General features: G+C 41.1%; 1 protein-coding gene and 1 pseudogene across 2 annotated transcripts in view; both read left to right on the forward strand.

Moving 5' to 3' along the window:
- The window catches only part of CCDC83 (coiled-coil domain containing 83), a 52,662-nt gene that overhangs the window by 20,714 nt on the left and 14,628 nt on the right, over positions 1-17,320 (forward strand). For both annotated transcript variants that reach the window (XM_037042948.1, XM_037042947.1), the window contains 2 exons: positions 8,835-8,926; positions 11,311-11,379. In XM_037042948.1, the coding sequence (XP_036898843.1) occupies positions 8,835-8,926; positions 11,311-11,379 (161 nt within the window). The remainder of the gene's footprint in view (positions 1-8,834; positions 8,927-11,310; positions 11,380-17,320) is intronic.
- Positions 13,575-16,290, forward strand: LOC118984764 (bromodomain testis-specific protein-like; annotated as a pseudogene).

Here is a 17,320-nt window from a genome sequence, read left to right on the forward strand (position 1 = left end):
GAGAGGAAACTGAGAAACTATCCCAGGACCACCTACGGAACTGGGCAGGGGAAGTAAAGGAAGGGGAGGTGGGGGGAGAAACGGTTGTCAAGGAAGAAGTTTCATTCAGTGGGTGGTGTCTGTGTGCTCCCCCACACCTGGGTCTGAGGTCAGCTCGCTGAGGCAGGAGGGTCCTGGGGCCACGAAGGTAACTCACCCGAGGCAAGCTAAAGCAACCTCAGGTGAATGCTAAGTTCTAGTCAGAAAGGACTGGAGAATGGACACGGGCGGGGAAGTGGAGAGGGTATGGAGCAGATGACATTGGGCGTGATGAAGCTTACCAGGACTAGTTCTGGGAACCATGAGGTCCCCTGTCTGTCACTGTGACTAGCATAGTGGCTTAAAGGAACACCAGAGACCCAGAGACAGGAAAATCATGGGACAGAGTGAATGGAAGCGATCTGGCCTGAAAGGACACCGTGGGTGGGTGGTGGTGCTGAGCCCAGTGGGTGACGGTGCCCCGCATCGCAGGGGGTCCTGCGAGGTTGTTCCCATTGTCCGGGGCCGAGGGCCTGTCCGGATACCCCACGTCTAGACCAATGTTTATGTGAGTTTCTCAGCTAAGGGTCTCTGCACCGTAACCATAGTATAATTTGGCCCCAAATTAGTCTGGGCTTGGAATTACACTTTTTCGAAAAGTGTTCTTATCCCCAAAAGAAAAGTACAGAGTGAGAGCGTGACACCTTCCTGCTCCTCCTGTCTGCTCCCCAGCCACTCAGTCCTCTCTCTAGATAAAACCACGATCACCAGTTTCTTCTATGGCCTCTCAGAAAGATTACAGATGCGTAAACAAACAGCATGGCACAAATGCGATTTTTGCCATGACAATATGGACAGCACTTTGTATTAGTACTTCCCTCATTCTCCCAGTGGCCACTGTGTTTTGTTGTACTATAATTTCCTTAACCAGTCCCCTACTCATAAGCATTTAGGTCATTCACTGTCTTTGACTATTACAAATAATGCTGCAATGAGTATCCTTATACGTATCCCATTTTACAGTGATGATACCCTTGTATTCATGCAGTTTCATTTATGCGTATCTCTAAGGAGAAATGGCTGGCCTAAGCAGCCCATTTATTTTTGTTTTGATAGGTCTGTCCCTCCAAACAGGTTGTACTCAGCTTATTCCTGACGTGCCCAGGGATGCCTTTCCCCCCACATCCTCCACAAGGGGGGATATTACTCAACTCTTTGTTCTTTGTTAGTCTCGAAAGGAGAAAACTGTATTCCACTGTGGCTTTGATTTACATTTCTCCTACAAGCACCAGTGAGTATCTTCTCCTGAGCTGAAGAACCATTTAAATTTTCTTTCATGTGAACCGGCTGTTTTATACCCTTTGCCCACTTTTCTACTGTGTTGTGGGGCACTTTACATTTCCAGGAAATTAGCTCTTTAACAGTGATAGAAGCTGCAAATGTCTTTCCCATTTGTCATTAGTCTTTAATTTGTGGGGTGTATGTATGAGAAAATCTTGTAGTCTTGTATTTAAGTTTATGTTTTTTGAGGTAGGAAACCAATTTTATTGTTTGCCAGATGGTTTTCCACTGTCCCAGCTTCATTCACCAACTCATCCATTTCTACCCTACTGATCTGAGGTGATGACTTTGTCTACTTTAATTTCCCATTTGTATTTGGATATCTTTAAATACTTTCTATTCTGTTCTATTGATCTGTCTATGTATTTGTGCACCAGTACCATACTTTTAAAATAGTTATTGTTCTGGAATGTTTAAAATATTTTAAAATTTTACCCAGGTTTTTTTTTAAAGATTTTATTTATTTATTTTTAGAGAGAGGGGAAGGGAGGGAGAAAGAAAGGGAGAGAAACACCAACATGTAGTTGCCTCTCATGCACCCCCTACTGGGGACCTGGCCTGCAACCCAGGCATGTGCCCTGACTGGGAATTGAACCAGCCACCCTGTGGTTCACAGGCTGGCACTCAATCCACTAGGCCACACCAGCCAAGGCCCAGTTTCTTTATTTTATATTTTTTAAGTAGAAAGAGTGATCTTCTCAGGTAAATTCAACTCATTATATTTTTTTAACTTTATTTTTATTATTGACACTGTTGCAGGTGTCCCCATTCCCTCCCACTTTCCCTACCTCCAACCCAGCCCCACCCTCAACCTCTGGTTCAGACATTTGGATGATTTGTTTCAGCTGAAAGTTTTCATGCTGTTGTATCCAACTTTGGGGTGGTGGCAGTGATATTTATGTATTGAACTACTGTACTTACTGGTTGTGTCTCAGTTTATAGCCCCACTTTGGTATCGTGGGAAAATGCATGTGATGGGCGTACCCTTTTTGCCATCCATTTCTCCCACCCATGCAGCAGCGCCTCTTCCCCGAAGCGTTAAAGCACTTCAGGGGCCACAAATTGGACAGGTGATCACGAGGAGGACTCCTAAATCGATCTGTGTGCGGCCTTATTACCAGCCTCCCCTCTTCTTCTGCTGCTGCCCCTGTTCTCCCATGATTTCTCTGGAAACCTCCTCCCAAACCCATGATTAAGGGATTCGTGTTAGTTAAATGGCTTCACTTGCAAGGATCAAGTATATTAGAAAAAAGAGGGTTTGCTGAAAGTGAAACAGGATGTTAAAATGAAACTTCTTCAGCCTCACTTTAAACTGGGGTGGGTATGCAACGGATACCACATTTCAAAGTAAAGTGAGATACCACTGTGCAAACTTGCAATATGATAAGACAGGAAAATGGTTCCACACTTTCAACCACTGAATTCCGGTCTGTAAAAGAAGTTGGAGAGGCCAAGAAAAGATTATCAGAAATTAGGGGATAGTTTTTTCAAAGAGCTCACGGTATGCGATGAGTTCTACACTGTCCCCCAATGGGACAGGTGAAGGGTAATTCTTCCTTTACCTCAAATCAAAATAGAAAGTTTTGCCTTGGTTGGTGTGGCTCAGTGGATTGAGTGCTGGCCTGAGAACCAAAAGTGTCACCATTTCGATTCCCAGTCAGGGCACATGCCTGGGTTGCAGGCCAAGTCTCTAGTTGGGGGCGTGCAAGAGCCAACCACACATTGATGTTTCCCTCCCTCCTTCCCCCTCTCTCTCAAAAAATGAAATAAAATATTGTTTTTTAAAAAGATGGAAAGTTTTCAGGGAATTTCTTCAGATTGTTCAATATGTGTCCTCTCCAGTTTAGGGGACATTCAGATCTATTTTATGACTCATTCCTGGGAAATCCACGGGGCATGTGGCTGACTAGCTAACAGTTCTGAGAGCAGAGCTAAGAAGAGGTGGTTGCTGCCCTGGCCTAGGCCTGTGCCTTAGTCCACGTGGGCTGCTATAACAAAGTCTCATAGACTAGGTGGCTTATGAAAAACCAAAATTTATCTCTCACGGTTCTGGAGGCTGAGAAGTTCAGGTCAAGGTGCCAGCAGATTCAGTGTCTGGTGAGAAAACCCACTTCCTGATTCATAGGTGGCCAGCTTTCCACTGAGTCCTCAAGGTGGACGGAGCACGGGAGCTCTCTGGGCTTTTATAAGCCTGTATGTGTGGAGGGAGAAGGAGATGAACAGCCAGAGGCCAAAAGACTAGTCGTTAGTCAACCTCCAAGGACAGTACATCCCCTGCAGGAAGGAAATGCAGGTCGAGTATAACTAGCAATGGGGAAGGTGGTCCTCTGAAAAATGACAGCAATGCCCCATGAGAGGAGGAATCAACCTTAAATGCCAGCGAGGACCAGGAAGGGAAACAATTCTTTGGGGGAGTGTCAGTCAAGTGAGAGCTTTTTGTCCCTTTCCACGCTTTAGCCAGAAGGCAACGTTAGGATATTAGACATAGGAAACTGGTCATTTAGAACATGTTCATTCTCTTAATAAAGGGGAAGGAAACCTTAGATTAGGCCCAGGAATAGAAAAAGGGAGGGGTTATTACAAATCACTAGATATTAGAGTCACAGATCACTTTTCCTTTTTGTCCTTTACCAGGTGCACAGAACAGGGACCCACAGAAGCTCTTTGTGCACTGGCAGTGAATTGAAAGACTCGGGTTCAGGTCCACTTACAAGAAATAACATTAGTTCTTTGAATGTCAACTTCCTCCTCTGTAAAATAAGAGTCCCTCGGTGATCTCCAAGAGAACCCACATTTCCAGCACCTGTTTTCTATATCTTACCTCACCCTTACGAGAAGTCCCTTTGAATTAGGTATCAGTGTGCATTTAAAGAGGAGGAAACAAGAGGCCCAGAGAAGCTAATTGCCTTGACCAAACTCTTAAGCTTAGTAGGTAGTAGAAATGCAATTTGAACCCATGTGTAACACCAAACCAATAAGCTTCAGTAGTCCTCCCAGCCCCGTGATTCGGCGAGGTAGGGATGGCTCTCTAATATACACTGTGCCTGAGAAATTGCTACATGGCAACTATTGCCACCTGCCCTTGCTCAGTTTTCTCCAGATGGGGCTGAAGGGAGGCCACCGCCACCGGCGAGGATCAGCACCGTGAAGCCGCGTGGCACCAGAAGTATGTGAAGAGTAGACAGCAAACTCCCCGAAAGCTGTGGAGGAATAAACCAAAGCACAGCTACATACAGGAGAGAAGGGGGAACAATGCAAAGCAAGCCTCAGCCAGGGTGGTTTTGCGGTCAGTTTCTGAGAAGTACCACATTAAACTGGGCATCTGAGCAGCCAAGAGTCTAAAGGCACAAGGTCATAACCTCTCAAGCTCCCACTTGCAGTGTCTCAGGCTTTTGTGAGAAGGAGACTTTTGTATACTCTCAGTTTCTCTGGCTGTATTCACAAAGGAATAGTTAATTGTTGTTACCTGAAACATCATCTGAATCACAGAGGATAACAATGGGATCTTCACATCCTCCCTTGTGCTGGTTACTCTGCTTTTCAGAAGAAAAACAGTTCATACAATTTTTTATGGACTTTGACACAGAGTTGGATGTTACTATTGCTTTTTCAGTATGAAAATGGCAAGTGAGAGAGCTACAACTTTAGTAACAGCATATTTGGTCATCTATTTTTTATGATTTACAGCAAGAATCAATATTTCATGCTATCAAGCTCTAGGTTTTATGGGTTCTTTTAGATGCTAAGAATGTAAAATTTATTATAGCTAACCTCCTGATGCATTGCAACTCTTGGACTGATTTTTTGTGTTTTGGGGCGTAGAAGTTTAAAATAATACCCAGCATTAGTGTAGTGGGCTACATCCTGAATCGAAAAAGAAATTCTATCAGAAATGAGATTGCAATGTTTGATATATTCAAGCAATGACTTCAAATGAGTAAGAATAATAGAGATTACGGAGATGGGCATATGCGGGCTGGAATAGTGAAGAATTCTGTTTTCTTATTCTCCAGATGTCAAGTTAGACGAGTCCCCAGGACCTCATGAACTCTCTTGTTTATGAATCACTGCCTCTGTCAGACCCTCTTGTTTCAACTCCTCTAGAGGCAGAAACGGACCATCCCAACCCCTTTCTGGCCACTCCACAACCTGGGAAGCTCTCCCCGTCTCCATTTCTACTCCTCCTCCTCTTCCTCACCAAAGTTGCTATCATTGGCTGCAGTTACCCTGTGCTGAAGCCTCAGATCACTGCCTGACAGAGACTTGCAGTTTGCCAAATTTAATTTTTTTCAAAGCATTTTCAATATCTGTTCTATCCCAGGAACTGCAGTAATAGAAAGACATGGAATCACATACTGTGTTCATGAATCGGAAGAATTAACATCATTAAAATATCCATGCTACCCAAAGCAATCTATAGATTCAATGTAATTCCTATCAAGATACCAATGATGTATTTTGCCGAACTAAAACAAATCTTTCAAAGATTTATATGGAACCACAAAAGGCCCCAAATAGCAACAGCGATCTTGGGGAAGAACAGAGTTGGAGGAATCACACTACCCAATATCAAACTGTACCATTAGGCCATAGTAATCAAAACAGCATGGTTCGGGCATAAAAACAGACACATAGATCAATGGAACAGAATTGAGACCCCAGTAATAAACCCACACCTTTATAGCCAATTAGTATTGAACAGAGGAAGCAAGCACATACAATGGGCCCAAGATAGTTTATTCAACAAATGGTATTGGGAAAACTGGACAAATACATGCAGAAAAATGAAACTAGACCACCTTCCTATGCCACACACAAGAATAAATTCAAAATTGATTAAAGACTTAAATGTCAGACCTGAAACCATAAAATTTCTAGATGAAAACATAGGCAGTAAAACCTTGGACATTGCTCATAGCAATATTTTATTTGCTGTATTCCCTCAGGCAAGGGAAACAGAAAAAATTAAACAAATGGAACTGTTTCAAACTAAAAAGCTTTTGCTTGGCAAAGGAAACCTTCAACAAAATAAAAAGACAACCCACTGAATGGAAGAATGTGTTCACTCATATATCTGATAAGGGTAAATATTCAAAATCTATAAAGAATGTATAAACCTCAACACCAAAAAAACCCATATTAAAATGGTTTATCCAATTAAAAAATGGGCGAAGGACCTGAATAGACACTTCTCCAAAGAAGACATATGATGGCCAATAGACATATGAAAAGATGTCCAACATCACTAATCATCAGAGAAATTCAAACTAAAACCACAGTTAGCACCTCACACCTGTCAGAATGGCCATCACCAATAAATCAACAAACAACAAATGCTGGTGAGGATGTGCAGAAAAGAGAACCCTCACGCACTGTTGGTGAGAATACAGACTGGTGCAGCCACTGTGGAAAGCAGTATGGAGTTACCTCAAAAAGTTAAAAATGGAACTGCTTTACGACCCAGCAATTCCACTTCTGGGAATTTATCTGAAGAAATCTGAGACACTCATTTGAAACAGCATAAGCACCCCTATGTTCATTGCACTGTTATTTAAAATGACCAAGCTTTGGAAGCAGCCCAAGTGTCCATCAGTAGATGAGTAGATCAAACAACTATGGGACATTTACACAATACAAACCAGCTATAAAAAGAAGGAAATTGTACCCTTTGTGACACTATGGCTAGACCTGGGGAACAGTATGCTGAGTGAAGTAAACCAGTTGGAGGAACACAAATATCATATGAGTTCATTCATATGTGGAACCTAATGAACAAACTTACAAGGAAAACAGAGAGAGACGCATAGATGGAGAACACCCTGACAGCTCTTGGAGGGGAGGTTAGGGGATGGAGGGACTGAGCAAAAAGGAAAAGGAAGGACTCATGTGGTGGACAAACAGTGTGGTGGTTGCAGAGGGGACGGAGTATAAGGGGGATAAAAGATAATGGAAAAAATACAATAAAAAAAGAAAGATATAAAAGAGAAGATTTTACACTCTGCTTTCTGAGTTTTCATCTATCAGGAGAAGCAGTTATGCCAGTAACAGATGAGGTACAGATAATGGCTGAATAACTCATGCCTAGCTCCTTGGCCACATCCCCAGAGCGTTGAAAGACCAGACCCACAGATCTCCTCCACTGTAGTTGCAGACCCCTGAGAGTTCTGCCTTGGCTGACTCATCGGTGGAGAAAATTTCCCCTTTGAAACAATGTCCTAAATGGCAGCTGGGTTCCACACCACAATTGGTGTGGTACAATACTATGGTCTGGTTACAGAGTAAACCAAAGGGGTCTCTGTGGGCCAGTCCAGAAATCCAGCAACTGTAATTGTCAAGGTTGTTTGTATGGAAAAATACTCTCTGACTTCCAAATACGTATCCTTCAGGCACTATACATATACCGTAGATGTTATCCTAAAACAAAACTACCTTTGATTGTTCTTGGATCTGGAGTAGTCCAGTTCCTTCCTGTTGCACGTCATTGACTCGCTCACTTCATTCAGTGTTTGCTCAAATGTTACCACCTCAAAAGAGCTGTCTCTGGTCACCCTGTCTAAAGTAGAGAATGTTAGTTTTTCTTCATCACACACATCTCCACCTGAAACACTTGTTTGTTTACCGATTTATGGTCTGGCTTCCCACTAGAATGTACATGTCAGAGAGGCGGTGGTTTGTCTCTTCTCTGTCAGTTCTATCAGTGCCTTAAATAGTGTCCCACACATCAAAAAAGCTTGGTGACGAGTTACCGTATGAAACGATGAGCGAGCTAGACTGATTTTTCCAGCATTACTTCTCTCCGTTCTGTAAAGCAGCCTTAATGTCGCTGCTTCTCAGTTTCCTTACAGAGGGGTGTTGGTTGCATGATCTTTAAGCAACTTTCAAGGTCTAAAATTTGATGATCCTTTGAGCTCTCAATTCTAACATCTGTGACCTAAGGAAACCCGGAGAGGACAGAGAATTTGCACTTCTTCATCTGTGTCCTCTTTCTGAGCCTCAGAACCAAGGCTACAGCCTTTCAGAAATAGCCCTCCTGCCGTTTCCTCTCCTCCTGCTGTGCTTCCTGCCCCAGGAAACGCATGCCGAGAAGAGTGGGAATTTAGCTAGATGAAGTCAGAGGTACAGGATGCTACTCAAGCATGTAATCAGAACTGCTTTATGTTTCTGTTGCGGAATCAGACGTTGTGTGATATGAAGGGCAGACTGCAAACTCTGTCTTTGGGGAGACAGTCCTTTCAAAGTACGGATATTCTTGGGAGAGATGTCATCTTAAACGGATTCATGTTAAGGTGTGAGGAAGTTATTGGAGCTTTTCTGCTAGTTGAAGGTACTAGATGCTTCAGTAAAAATGGACTCTGCAAGTTCAGGGTAAAAATGTGTAGGAAAGGAGAGGTGAAGAATGTGAAAGATAAAATTTACTAACATCATACTTTTACCTAGGATCAGTATTGTTACAGCTTCTAATTTTCTTTTTAAAGAACAGTATAAAATTACTCTGGAAGATGCTAGAAAGAAAATAATCAGAGAAACATTGTTGCAACTGGACCAAAAGAAGGAATGGGCCACAGAGGTATATTTCAATTTTCTAATTTAAAAATTTTTCCCCTTATTTTTTCTTGTGGTATATTTTAATAGTTAAAAACTTGGGATCTTAAGTTAGGAGTTCTAATTTAAATTACAGATGTACTACTCATTGGGCGTATAAATAAGGGGGCTTGGTTTTTAAATCTATTAAAGGGGACAATAATAATATTTACCTTTAAAGAATCGTGAGGATTGAATGAGATGACTTAAGTAGCACAATGCTTCATAAGAAACATGAGCTCAGTAAATTATTATTCACTTATTTTTAGGTATAATAACAATGGCTGTAAAAATTATTAAATATAATTTTGGATAAATTATAGAATGAGTATAATTTGATCTAAAAAGTACTTTTTTCCATATCCAAACCTAAGAGAGTATATACTTTACATTGCTAGAGCTTAAAAAAATTAGGATATAAAAAATATTTAAGATATTATTTCTCATCTTAGGTTTTTAAATTTCTTTATTTGGCAAAAGTAGCTAATTCTTTTTTTCCCACTGTACTTCCCCTGTGCCCCAGATATCGCCACAATCAGCGGGGTCCCCACTGGGACTGTCTTTTCGTCTGGAGCATTCCGTCTTCAGAATCATAAACATCTGGTCTTTTCTCGAGTTTTTCATTGAATTTCGGTTGCGACTGTTTGTTGCTTCCCTGTTGATTCCATTGTTCTTTTATTGTTATTATTCTACTGCATGATCTTTACTGATTTACACAAATACAGAGGATTATGAAAAATGGACCAATGGTTTGTCTGCCCACTCAATTGGGCCACTTTGTGACTAAATGTGAGAAAATGGTGAACCCAACAATTAAGTGGTCTGACTGAAGTTCAGATGATTCAAAGGTATGTGTAGATCAAATATGCTTTAAGTTTACATGCTCAGTATATAATGAGGATTGTTTTGCTGTTCCTAGCATTTTACATTTAAATCTCTCAACAATTCTACAAAGGAGGGTCTTGCTAATGAGGAGACAGCGGCCCAGAAAAATTCTGTGACTTGCCCGGAGCAAGTGGTGGAATCAAGATTCAATCCAAGGTGTCCCCTGGAGAGCATCGCTCTTACTCATTACACCATACGTTTTCTTCTCTCCTTGTAACCAAACACCTACACACCTGAACAGATTCTCCTCATTTAATCTGGCTATTTCAGCATGTACTGTAATATCCTATCATCCACTGTTGCACAACCTTGGCTGCATATTGGAATCACCTGAGAAATTTGTTTAACCAGGTGGGGCCTGCTGCCACACTCAGAGACATGCTCACATAATGGGCCTGGGATATTGCCTGGGCTTCTGGATTTTTCAAAGTGCTCAGAACATTCTCACATGTGGTCAAAGTTGAAAACCACTACTCCTTTGTTAGTGAATGAAGCCATTAGCCAAATAACTTCGGGTATTAGTGTCTTCCTACTTTTGTCCAAATGAAATTATGTCTGAAGGAACTTTAGAAGTGTCCGTTGTAACTGGAAGGTAAGAGTTCCTGGTTCCTAGGGAATGAAGGTCCACTCTTAGTTTAATTAGTATGGCTTAAAAAAAATTCATTGCAAATCTTCCAACTCTAAAAGATACATTCACCCTTAACATATTTTTTAATTATTCCTGCCCACATTTATGAACTAGAAGATTTCTCCTAACTTCTCTTCTTTTGCTTGTGCCCGTCGGTTGTTGAATATTGAAGTCATAACATGGTATCCATACAAAAGCACCTTACAGATAAACATGATCTGCCATCCACTATACAGTTCCTTTGGGTAAAACTGTAAATATCCAAGTAATTAAACAATGAATTTACATTTTATGACCCTACTGACTAGGGCTTTTTCTGTTTTCTTCATCTAAAATGCCTTTTCTGCAGGAGGCTGTCTATCTATAGCTTGCTACCCTGAAACTATTTGCTGTTAACTTTGTAAATATTGTTATTACTGACATGCAGGAATCTTTCCAATTAGAAAGGCAGTAATGTAATTTTTCATGCTTTTGCTATATGTTGGGTAATGTTTTTGACCATAGACTTGAAGAATGTTTGATCTCTACCGTTTAACCATATTAATTGTGGATCAGACCACTTACTGATTTGATTTCACCAGGGCAGCTGGACTCTGTCACAATAGAGGCCAATCTGCCTGGACAGCCATTGTCCAGTTCTCCGAATCACCTGTGTGGGGCGGAGTAAATCAGTAAAAACAATCTAGTAGGATAGTAAAGAAAGAACAGCTGAACCATGAGTTCTTAGGTATGTTTCCAAACTATTTGCAAAACATAACTTAAAATGAACAGTCAGATAAGTTGGTTGTATGTCATCATTGCTAAAATTGTGAATTGCTTTGTGGCAACTCCTCCTTAATAGAGAAACGTTCTTTTAGAATGCTGTGAAGTTCATTGATAAGGGCAACTACCAACATATCTGGGAGAATGACTGGCTGAAAAAAGAGGTAAGTAGAATTTTAAAAAACAGTTTACTTCTTCTCATTTTTTTTGAACTGGAGATGATGTTTCTCTATCGGCTGCAGTCATGGGGAAACACAGAACAGTCACTGGAGGCAAACTAAAACCCAAGCGGGGTCTTAGTCTTAGTACAAACTGCTACTCAACAAATACCATAAATAATTTCAGTAAAAACTGGAAATCACTTTGGGCATCACAATTCACAAAATATATTCAAATGTACAAAGCTTCTGAATGCCCTAAAATTGACCTGGTCTTCCTCAGGACCCGATTCCTTTTGAGGGACGGCAGCAAGGATAAAGGGTCATTCTGCCTTCATTATCTGTTGCTGTGTACTGCCTCTTTGGGATAACATGGTCACCTTCTGATAAATGTTCAGACTTGTAGATTTTCTCTCCTCCCCCTGCACTCTTCTAAGATGACCCTGGCCATGTAGGGAGGTGGGGCTTACATGCCCTCTTGTGGGGAGTGGTGGTAAAAAGAGCTCAGGTCTAGGGGGTTTCCTCTGGATCCTCCCTCCCTCTGCCCCTCTGCTGTTCAGGGAGTGTTTTAGGCTACTCCCTGCCCTGGTGACTTCTAAATGGACTGTTCTGGCCTTGTGAACATTGTGTTGCAGCCAACACCAAACCCAGAGTTACAGCCGTTTGCCAGTGGTCGAGATGCCCGGCTGCGGTCTCTACATCCCGCTCCAGCCTGGTGCTCAGGCTCCCTCCACACCTCCTCCTGGAGAGCAGGCGGGAACTCGAGCACCCACCTGTCCCTCTGTCTCCCTGTACCAGGGCTACAACCCTGCTCTTGCTGGATGTGATCACGTGGGGGCCTCTAGATCTCCTTTATTACTGGGTGCTTGCCTGTTTTCCTTGCACTGCACGTGCTAGTCCCCAAGCCCTTACCTCCTTGTCTTCATCTGCCTGGAAAACTTCAGCTCCTCCTTTAAACACTTGATTGTCCATTTCTTCATGAATCATTTAGTACCTCCACCCAGGAAGCCTTAAGTGCTTTCCCACAGTGCTCTCGTTTCACTGTAACTCTCACTTTTATAAAATGTGGTGAAAACGTCTGTCTATGCATCTGTCTCTTCATGGCCTAGAGTAGACCATGCCTTTTCAACTATATACCCATGAAACCTAATGAACAATCTATGCTCATTGAGCAGTTATTGAATGAAAGAATGCCCATGAGTATAGATATATTTATTGGAAGGATGAATCAAGTATATGGCTCACATCTCAGGTGGAGATGTGAGAGCATGCTGCTGGGTGAACCAGGCACACACTGTGGGGTCTAGATGTTACAGGGGTGCTACAGGGTTGAGCGGAGCTCACTACGGTGCTTTGAAGTCCCTATACACACAGACAGGTAGACACTTGTCTACTTCAGCTTAGATGCCATTTGTGAAAGGAAACTCACTATCTTTTGAGAGAATTCACTTCAACCACACACAGCTCTGGTGACTACATCTTCAGCACTAATTTGTGTGCGCCCTTAGCTCTGGACCTATATTTTAACTTGTCTGCCAAACATTTCCAGTCGGATGTCCCAAAGGCACTTCAAACTCAACACACCTAAAGCAGAACTCATTACATTTCTCCTTAAATTTTCTCTTTCTGCATTGCCTTTTGCACCGTCTACTCAGATACCTGAGGTAAAAATGTCACTGTCATCTTCTCCCTCTTCCTTTTTCCCTGCTCCTTATTTGACGAAATAGAGTTAGTGAGTCTGGGAAAGAAGAAATTTAAAAACTAATATGCTTTCCATGATACAGTTCTATGATAGGACAATTATTTTTAAATTGCCTTTATAAACTCATGGTCCACACTATCTCCAAAAACTAATCAAGGGGAATCCCCAAGTTTTAAAAAGATGTATTCATCTGAGCCACCATGAGGACGAGAGTGGGCCCTGTCAGACAGTGGGGGGTTCCTCCCCGCACCACCTCACCTCATGCCAGCTCAAGGGCACGGCCAGACAAGATCCTTCTCACAAGGGGAACTTGCAGGCCTTCCCTGCTAGCCCCTGACTTGTGCTTTAGAAAGGCCGAAAGAAATGCAGCGAAAGATTGCAATAACTCAAATCATCCAAAACCAAGGCACACGTGATGGAAGAGCTTTCAGTACTTGTACAGGAAAAGGACGTGTACTTGTAGACTACAGTCGAGTATCAGGATTTGAAGCAGTTAAGAATGTCTCTGCCGAGTGGACACACAGCCATTGTTAACCCTTCACCACCAGAGTATATAAATACTAAGACAAACACGTGACTGACAAATCAACTGCAGTATCTACAAAAAGTTGTATTGAAGGCTTTATGGAAGCACGGATTGTCCTGGCCTTTCGGCAGCCAGTGGCTGCTGTGAGACTAAAGTTGCCTGATTATTTACCATTGTAAAGAACCCAATGGATTACGTACAGTTAAGAAGCGTTTGGAACACAAGTATTATGTGCAGGCTTCGGAATGTATAGAACACCATGTTCTCAAATTATTTCTACAGCAAGCCTGGAGATGACATTCTTCTTATGACACAAGCACTAGAGTTGTTTAGACAGGAATTATTTTGGATGCCATAAGAAGAGCAAGTTGTGGGTGGTAAGGAAAGAGTAAAGAAAGGCACTCAGCAGAATGTTAGCAGTTTCTTCTGTTAAAGAAAAAGTGCCCTAAAGCATTGGGGAAAGTAGTTAAGCAGCAAGCGAGTCCCTTTGTAATTCCTAACACATCTATTTCTCCTTTACATCTGGCACAAGGTACTCACTCCACCCCACTTTACCTCCCAGTGGCTCCAGTTCCGAGGAGTGTGAAGAGGAAAGCAAACTCAACTCCTACAGCTTCAGTAGTTAGCGTAGAGGGTGAATGTTCCCTAGCATGTACAGAAGAAAAAGTCAGCAAAAACACTTCCTATAAAAGAAACTGCTGAAGAATGTTTTGCCAGATTCTCAGCAATAATATAAAGTTTCTGTAAAAAGTGTTAGAGCAACAGAACAATTAGGGCACCATAGTGAGATTCTTAAAGAAATGCTTGCAAAGAAGCACTTTTCATATTCATGGGTCTTTGACAATCCCTTGATGGTAATGCGGTAGGACTCCATAACTTCAGTGACTAGGATACTGTGAAAAATCCAGCGGATTTTGAAATTGTCAGGCAGAAATGGATAACCAAGAATATAAGGATGCACATGAATTTGCTGCAGATATTAGATTAACCTGCATGAATCGCAACAAATACTTCAGCTCATGAAGTAGTGACTGGCAAGAATGCTCCAGGGTGTTTTTGAAGTGCATTTTGCAAAGACCCCAGATGAACCTGTCCAGAGTATGCCTGTAGGTCACACCAGAACAGACATCACAAAATCCCTTCGTGGAGAAAGCACTAGTGAAGCTTCCTCTGAAGGTAATTCTTCTGGTGAGTCTGAAGATGAATGAGTTTAGGCTCTTACAAAGCTTCAGGAGCAGCTTAAAGCTGTTCATCAAATAACCACAAATTTTGTCCCAAATACCTTTCCATAAGATAAAGAAAAAGAATGAGGCATCTAAAAGGGGAAAGAAAAAATGGTTAATAACAGATGAAAATCCAAGAAGAAAGTTTAAGCGAGTGAAACGAAAGGAAAAGCCCAAGAGCAATCAGCCAATGAAGAGGAAGCAACAGGTCTTGGCTCTGAAACCTGAGGATACAGATAAAGCCAAACCCTTGAACTCTGGTGAGAAAAGGCAGCTAAATGTGGATATAAACAAACTCCCCGGAGATAAACTTGGGAGAGTCATTCCTGTAATACAATCAAGAGAGCCTTCACCGAGTAACCCCAACCCTGATGAGTTGGAGAAATGGACTGTGAAACACTGAGAGAACTAGGAAAACATGTTGCTGCATGTCTAAGAAAATTCCCACTGAAACCTCACGGTAAGAACATAATGAAGCCTAGAGAGGAGCTTCATTCACAGAAAACAACAGGAGCTGGAAAAGTTGGATTTAATAATCAGTTAAATTCCAGAAAGCATAAAACAAAATCTGAGAACACCCTGTCATCCAAGACTGTTGGAAGTGTTCCTGACTGAGTCAAAGCAGTGGCAGCGGCTTGTCGGAGTCTGAAGGAAGTAGCAGTGACTCAGGTTCTCTCCAGGTAGCAGTGAATTTCGAACCAGAAAGGTTACCTCTACTCACTGGAGTTAAGCAGAGAGATTCTCCTTTTAGAGAAGAAGTAGAGACACAATTTTCTACGCAAGATGCAATCTCTTGTTCAACTGCCCTTGTTCGTCAGTCTGATGAACACCACCAAATCACTACCAGTTTGCATTTAAGCATCAAGAATTAAAACATTTACAGAGTGTGAAAAACATTTCACCTTTGCAAATCCTGTCTCCTCAGGCAATTTGGAACAACACCAGAATGGCCTGTGATGCACTGGTCTGGTAATGACACTATGGTATTAGAATCTGAGAGGTTCCCGTGCACAAGGATATAAAGATCAAGAATGCAGACTCTTGGGGAAGTTTAGGCAATCCAGTGAAAACTTCAGATGTACTGAAATCCTCAGATGAGCTCTTCAGCCAATTTAGGAAAGCAACAATAGAACAGGAAGTAAAAGCTCAGACACAGGAACTAAAATGGAAACACCTAATATGAACACAATAGAAAGTATCCAAAAGTACTTCAAGAAAATCAAAGGGATCCTAGCTTCACTCTAGATTTTTCTGATAAGATGTAAAACAAGTGCCTTGGAGAAGAGCAGAAAGAATACCGGCAGTCATTGGAAGCTCAAGATGAATGAAACATTGGCTTCTCAAAAACCGTAATTTAGCAAGTGAGAAAGAAAGAGCAAGAGCAGAGGACAGAAGCACTGGCTAGTACCAGGGGTATGACTCCTCAAAGCAATATTATGACAACATTGGAAAGTGGCTTTGGTTAAAACTCAGTTTTTAGGTTAACCACCCACTTTAAATGAATGACATAAAAGATTAAAATGCATACAGTACAATAATTGCTTTTGGACACGAAAATACCATTCTTATGTTGTATTTTACTCTAAAATGATTAAACAATTTTCACTTCAAAAACAAGTATTTTTTAAAAAAACAAGTATTAAGTAAAAAAATTTAAGGGGTACTCAATAGTTTAAAAATATTAGGAAGGAATTTAGTACTTTTACTAAATCAACAGTATGATCCTAATGATAATTTAACAGTTCAAATCTTATATTTTATAAGATGTCATAGATACTAGGTTTAGAGAAAATGATCATAAGAATTTATAATTGACTAATAAGAAAGGCCGTTTGTGCCTTGATCCTTCCTACTCAAGCCAAAAATGACATTTCATTTCATTTTATATTTTTACTTCTAGTAATTTAGTGGAAATAAAAGACAAAGAAAGTCAATTTTAATTGAATAATGAGCAAAAAGAGCTTAGTAATGAAAGACATGTCATTTTACAGAAATTAATAGATTTATCTTCATTTCAAAAAACATTATTTTAGCATTGTTAGATTTACTCACAAAATTAATTAAAACTATTTCTAGATATAAGTTCTATCAAGAGAATTGAAAGCTTCCTGTATAAAGAACAATCTATGTGTTCTAATTTATTCATTTATTAAAGAAATTAATCTCTTTGAGGAAGGTTTTGAATGAGTAATGGGAATATTTAGTAATGGAACTCCTGAAAAAATTTCTTCATTTAACTCTCTCTTGACAGTAACCAAAAGCTTAGAATTCAGGGGTGGCCACGAGATGTCCTGGTGCATGCCTTCCATTGCCTGGTTTTATTTAGCATGCTAAGTAGGAAAAGGAAGACAACTGAAATTTCCAAGTGATTTAGACCAACTTAAATGGAAAGCCAGAGAAATTAGAAAAAAGGATGCAAATAGGTTAGCAATCAGCATTTCAAGTGTGAGGAAGCATAATGCTAACTTGGATCCTGCAGGGAAAATTTCAAGAAGA

Source organism: Sturnira hondurensis, unplaced genomic scaffold, assembly GCF_014824575.4.
Source record: "Sturnira hondurensis isolate 20B ecotype Veracruz unplaced genomic scaffold, ASM1482457v3 Scaffold0003801, whole genome shotgun sequence".
Classification (NCBI taxonomy): Eukaryota; Metazoa; Chordata; class Mammalia; order Chiroptera; family Phyllostomidae; genus Sturnira; species Sturnira hondurensis.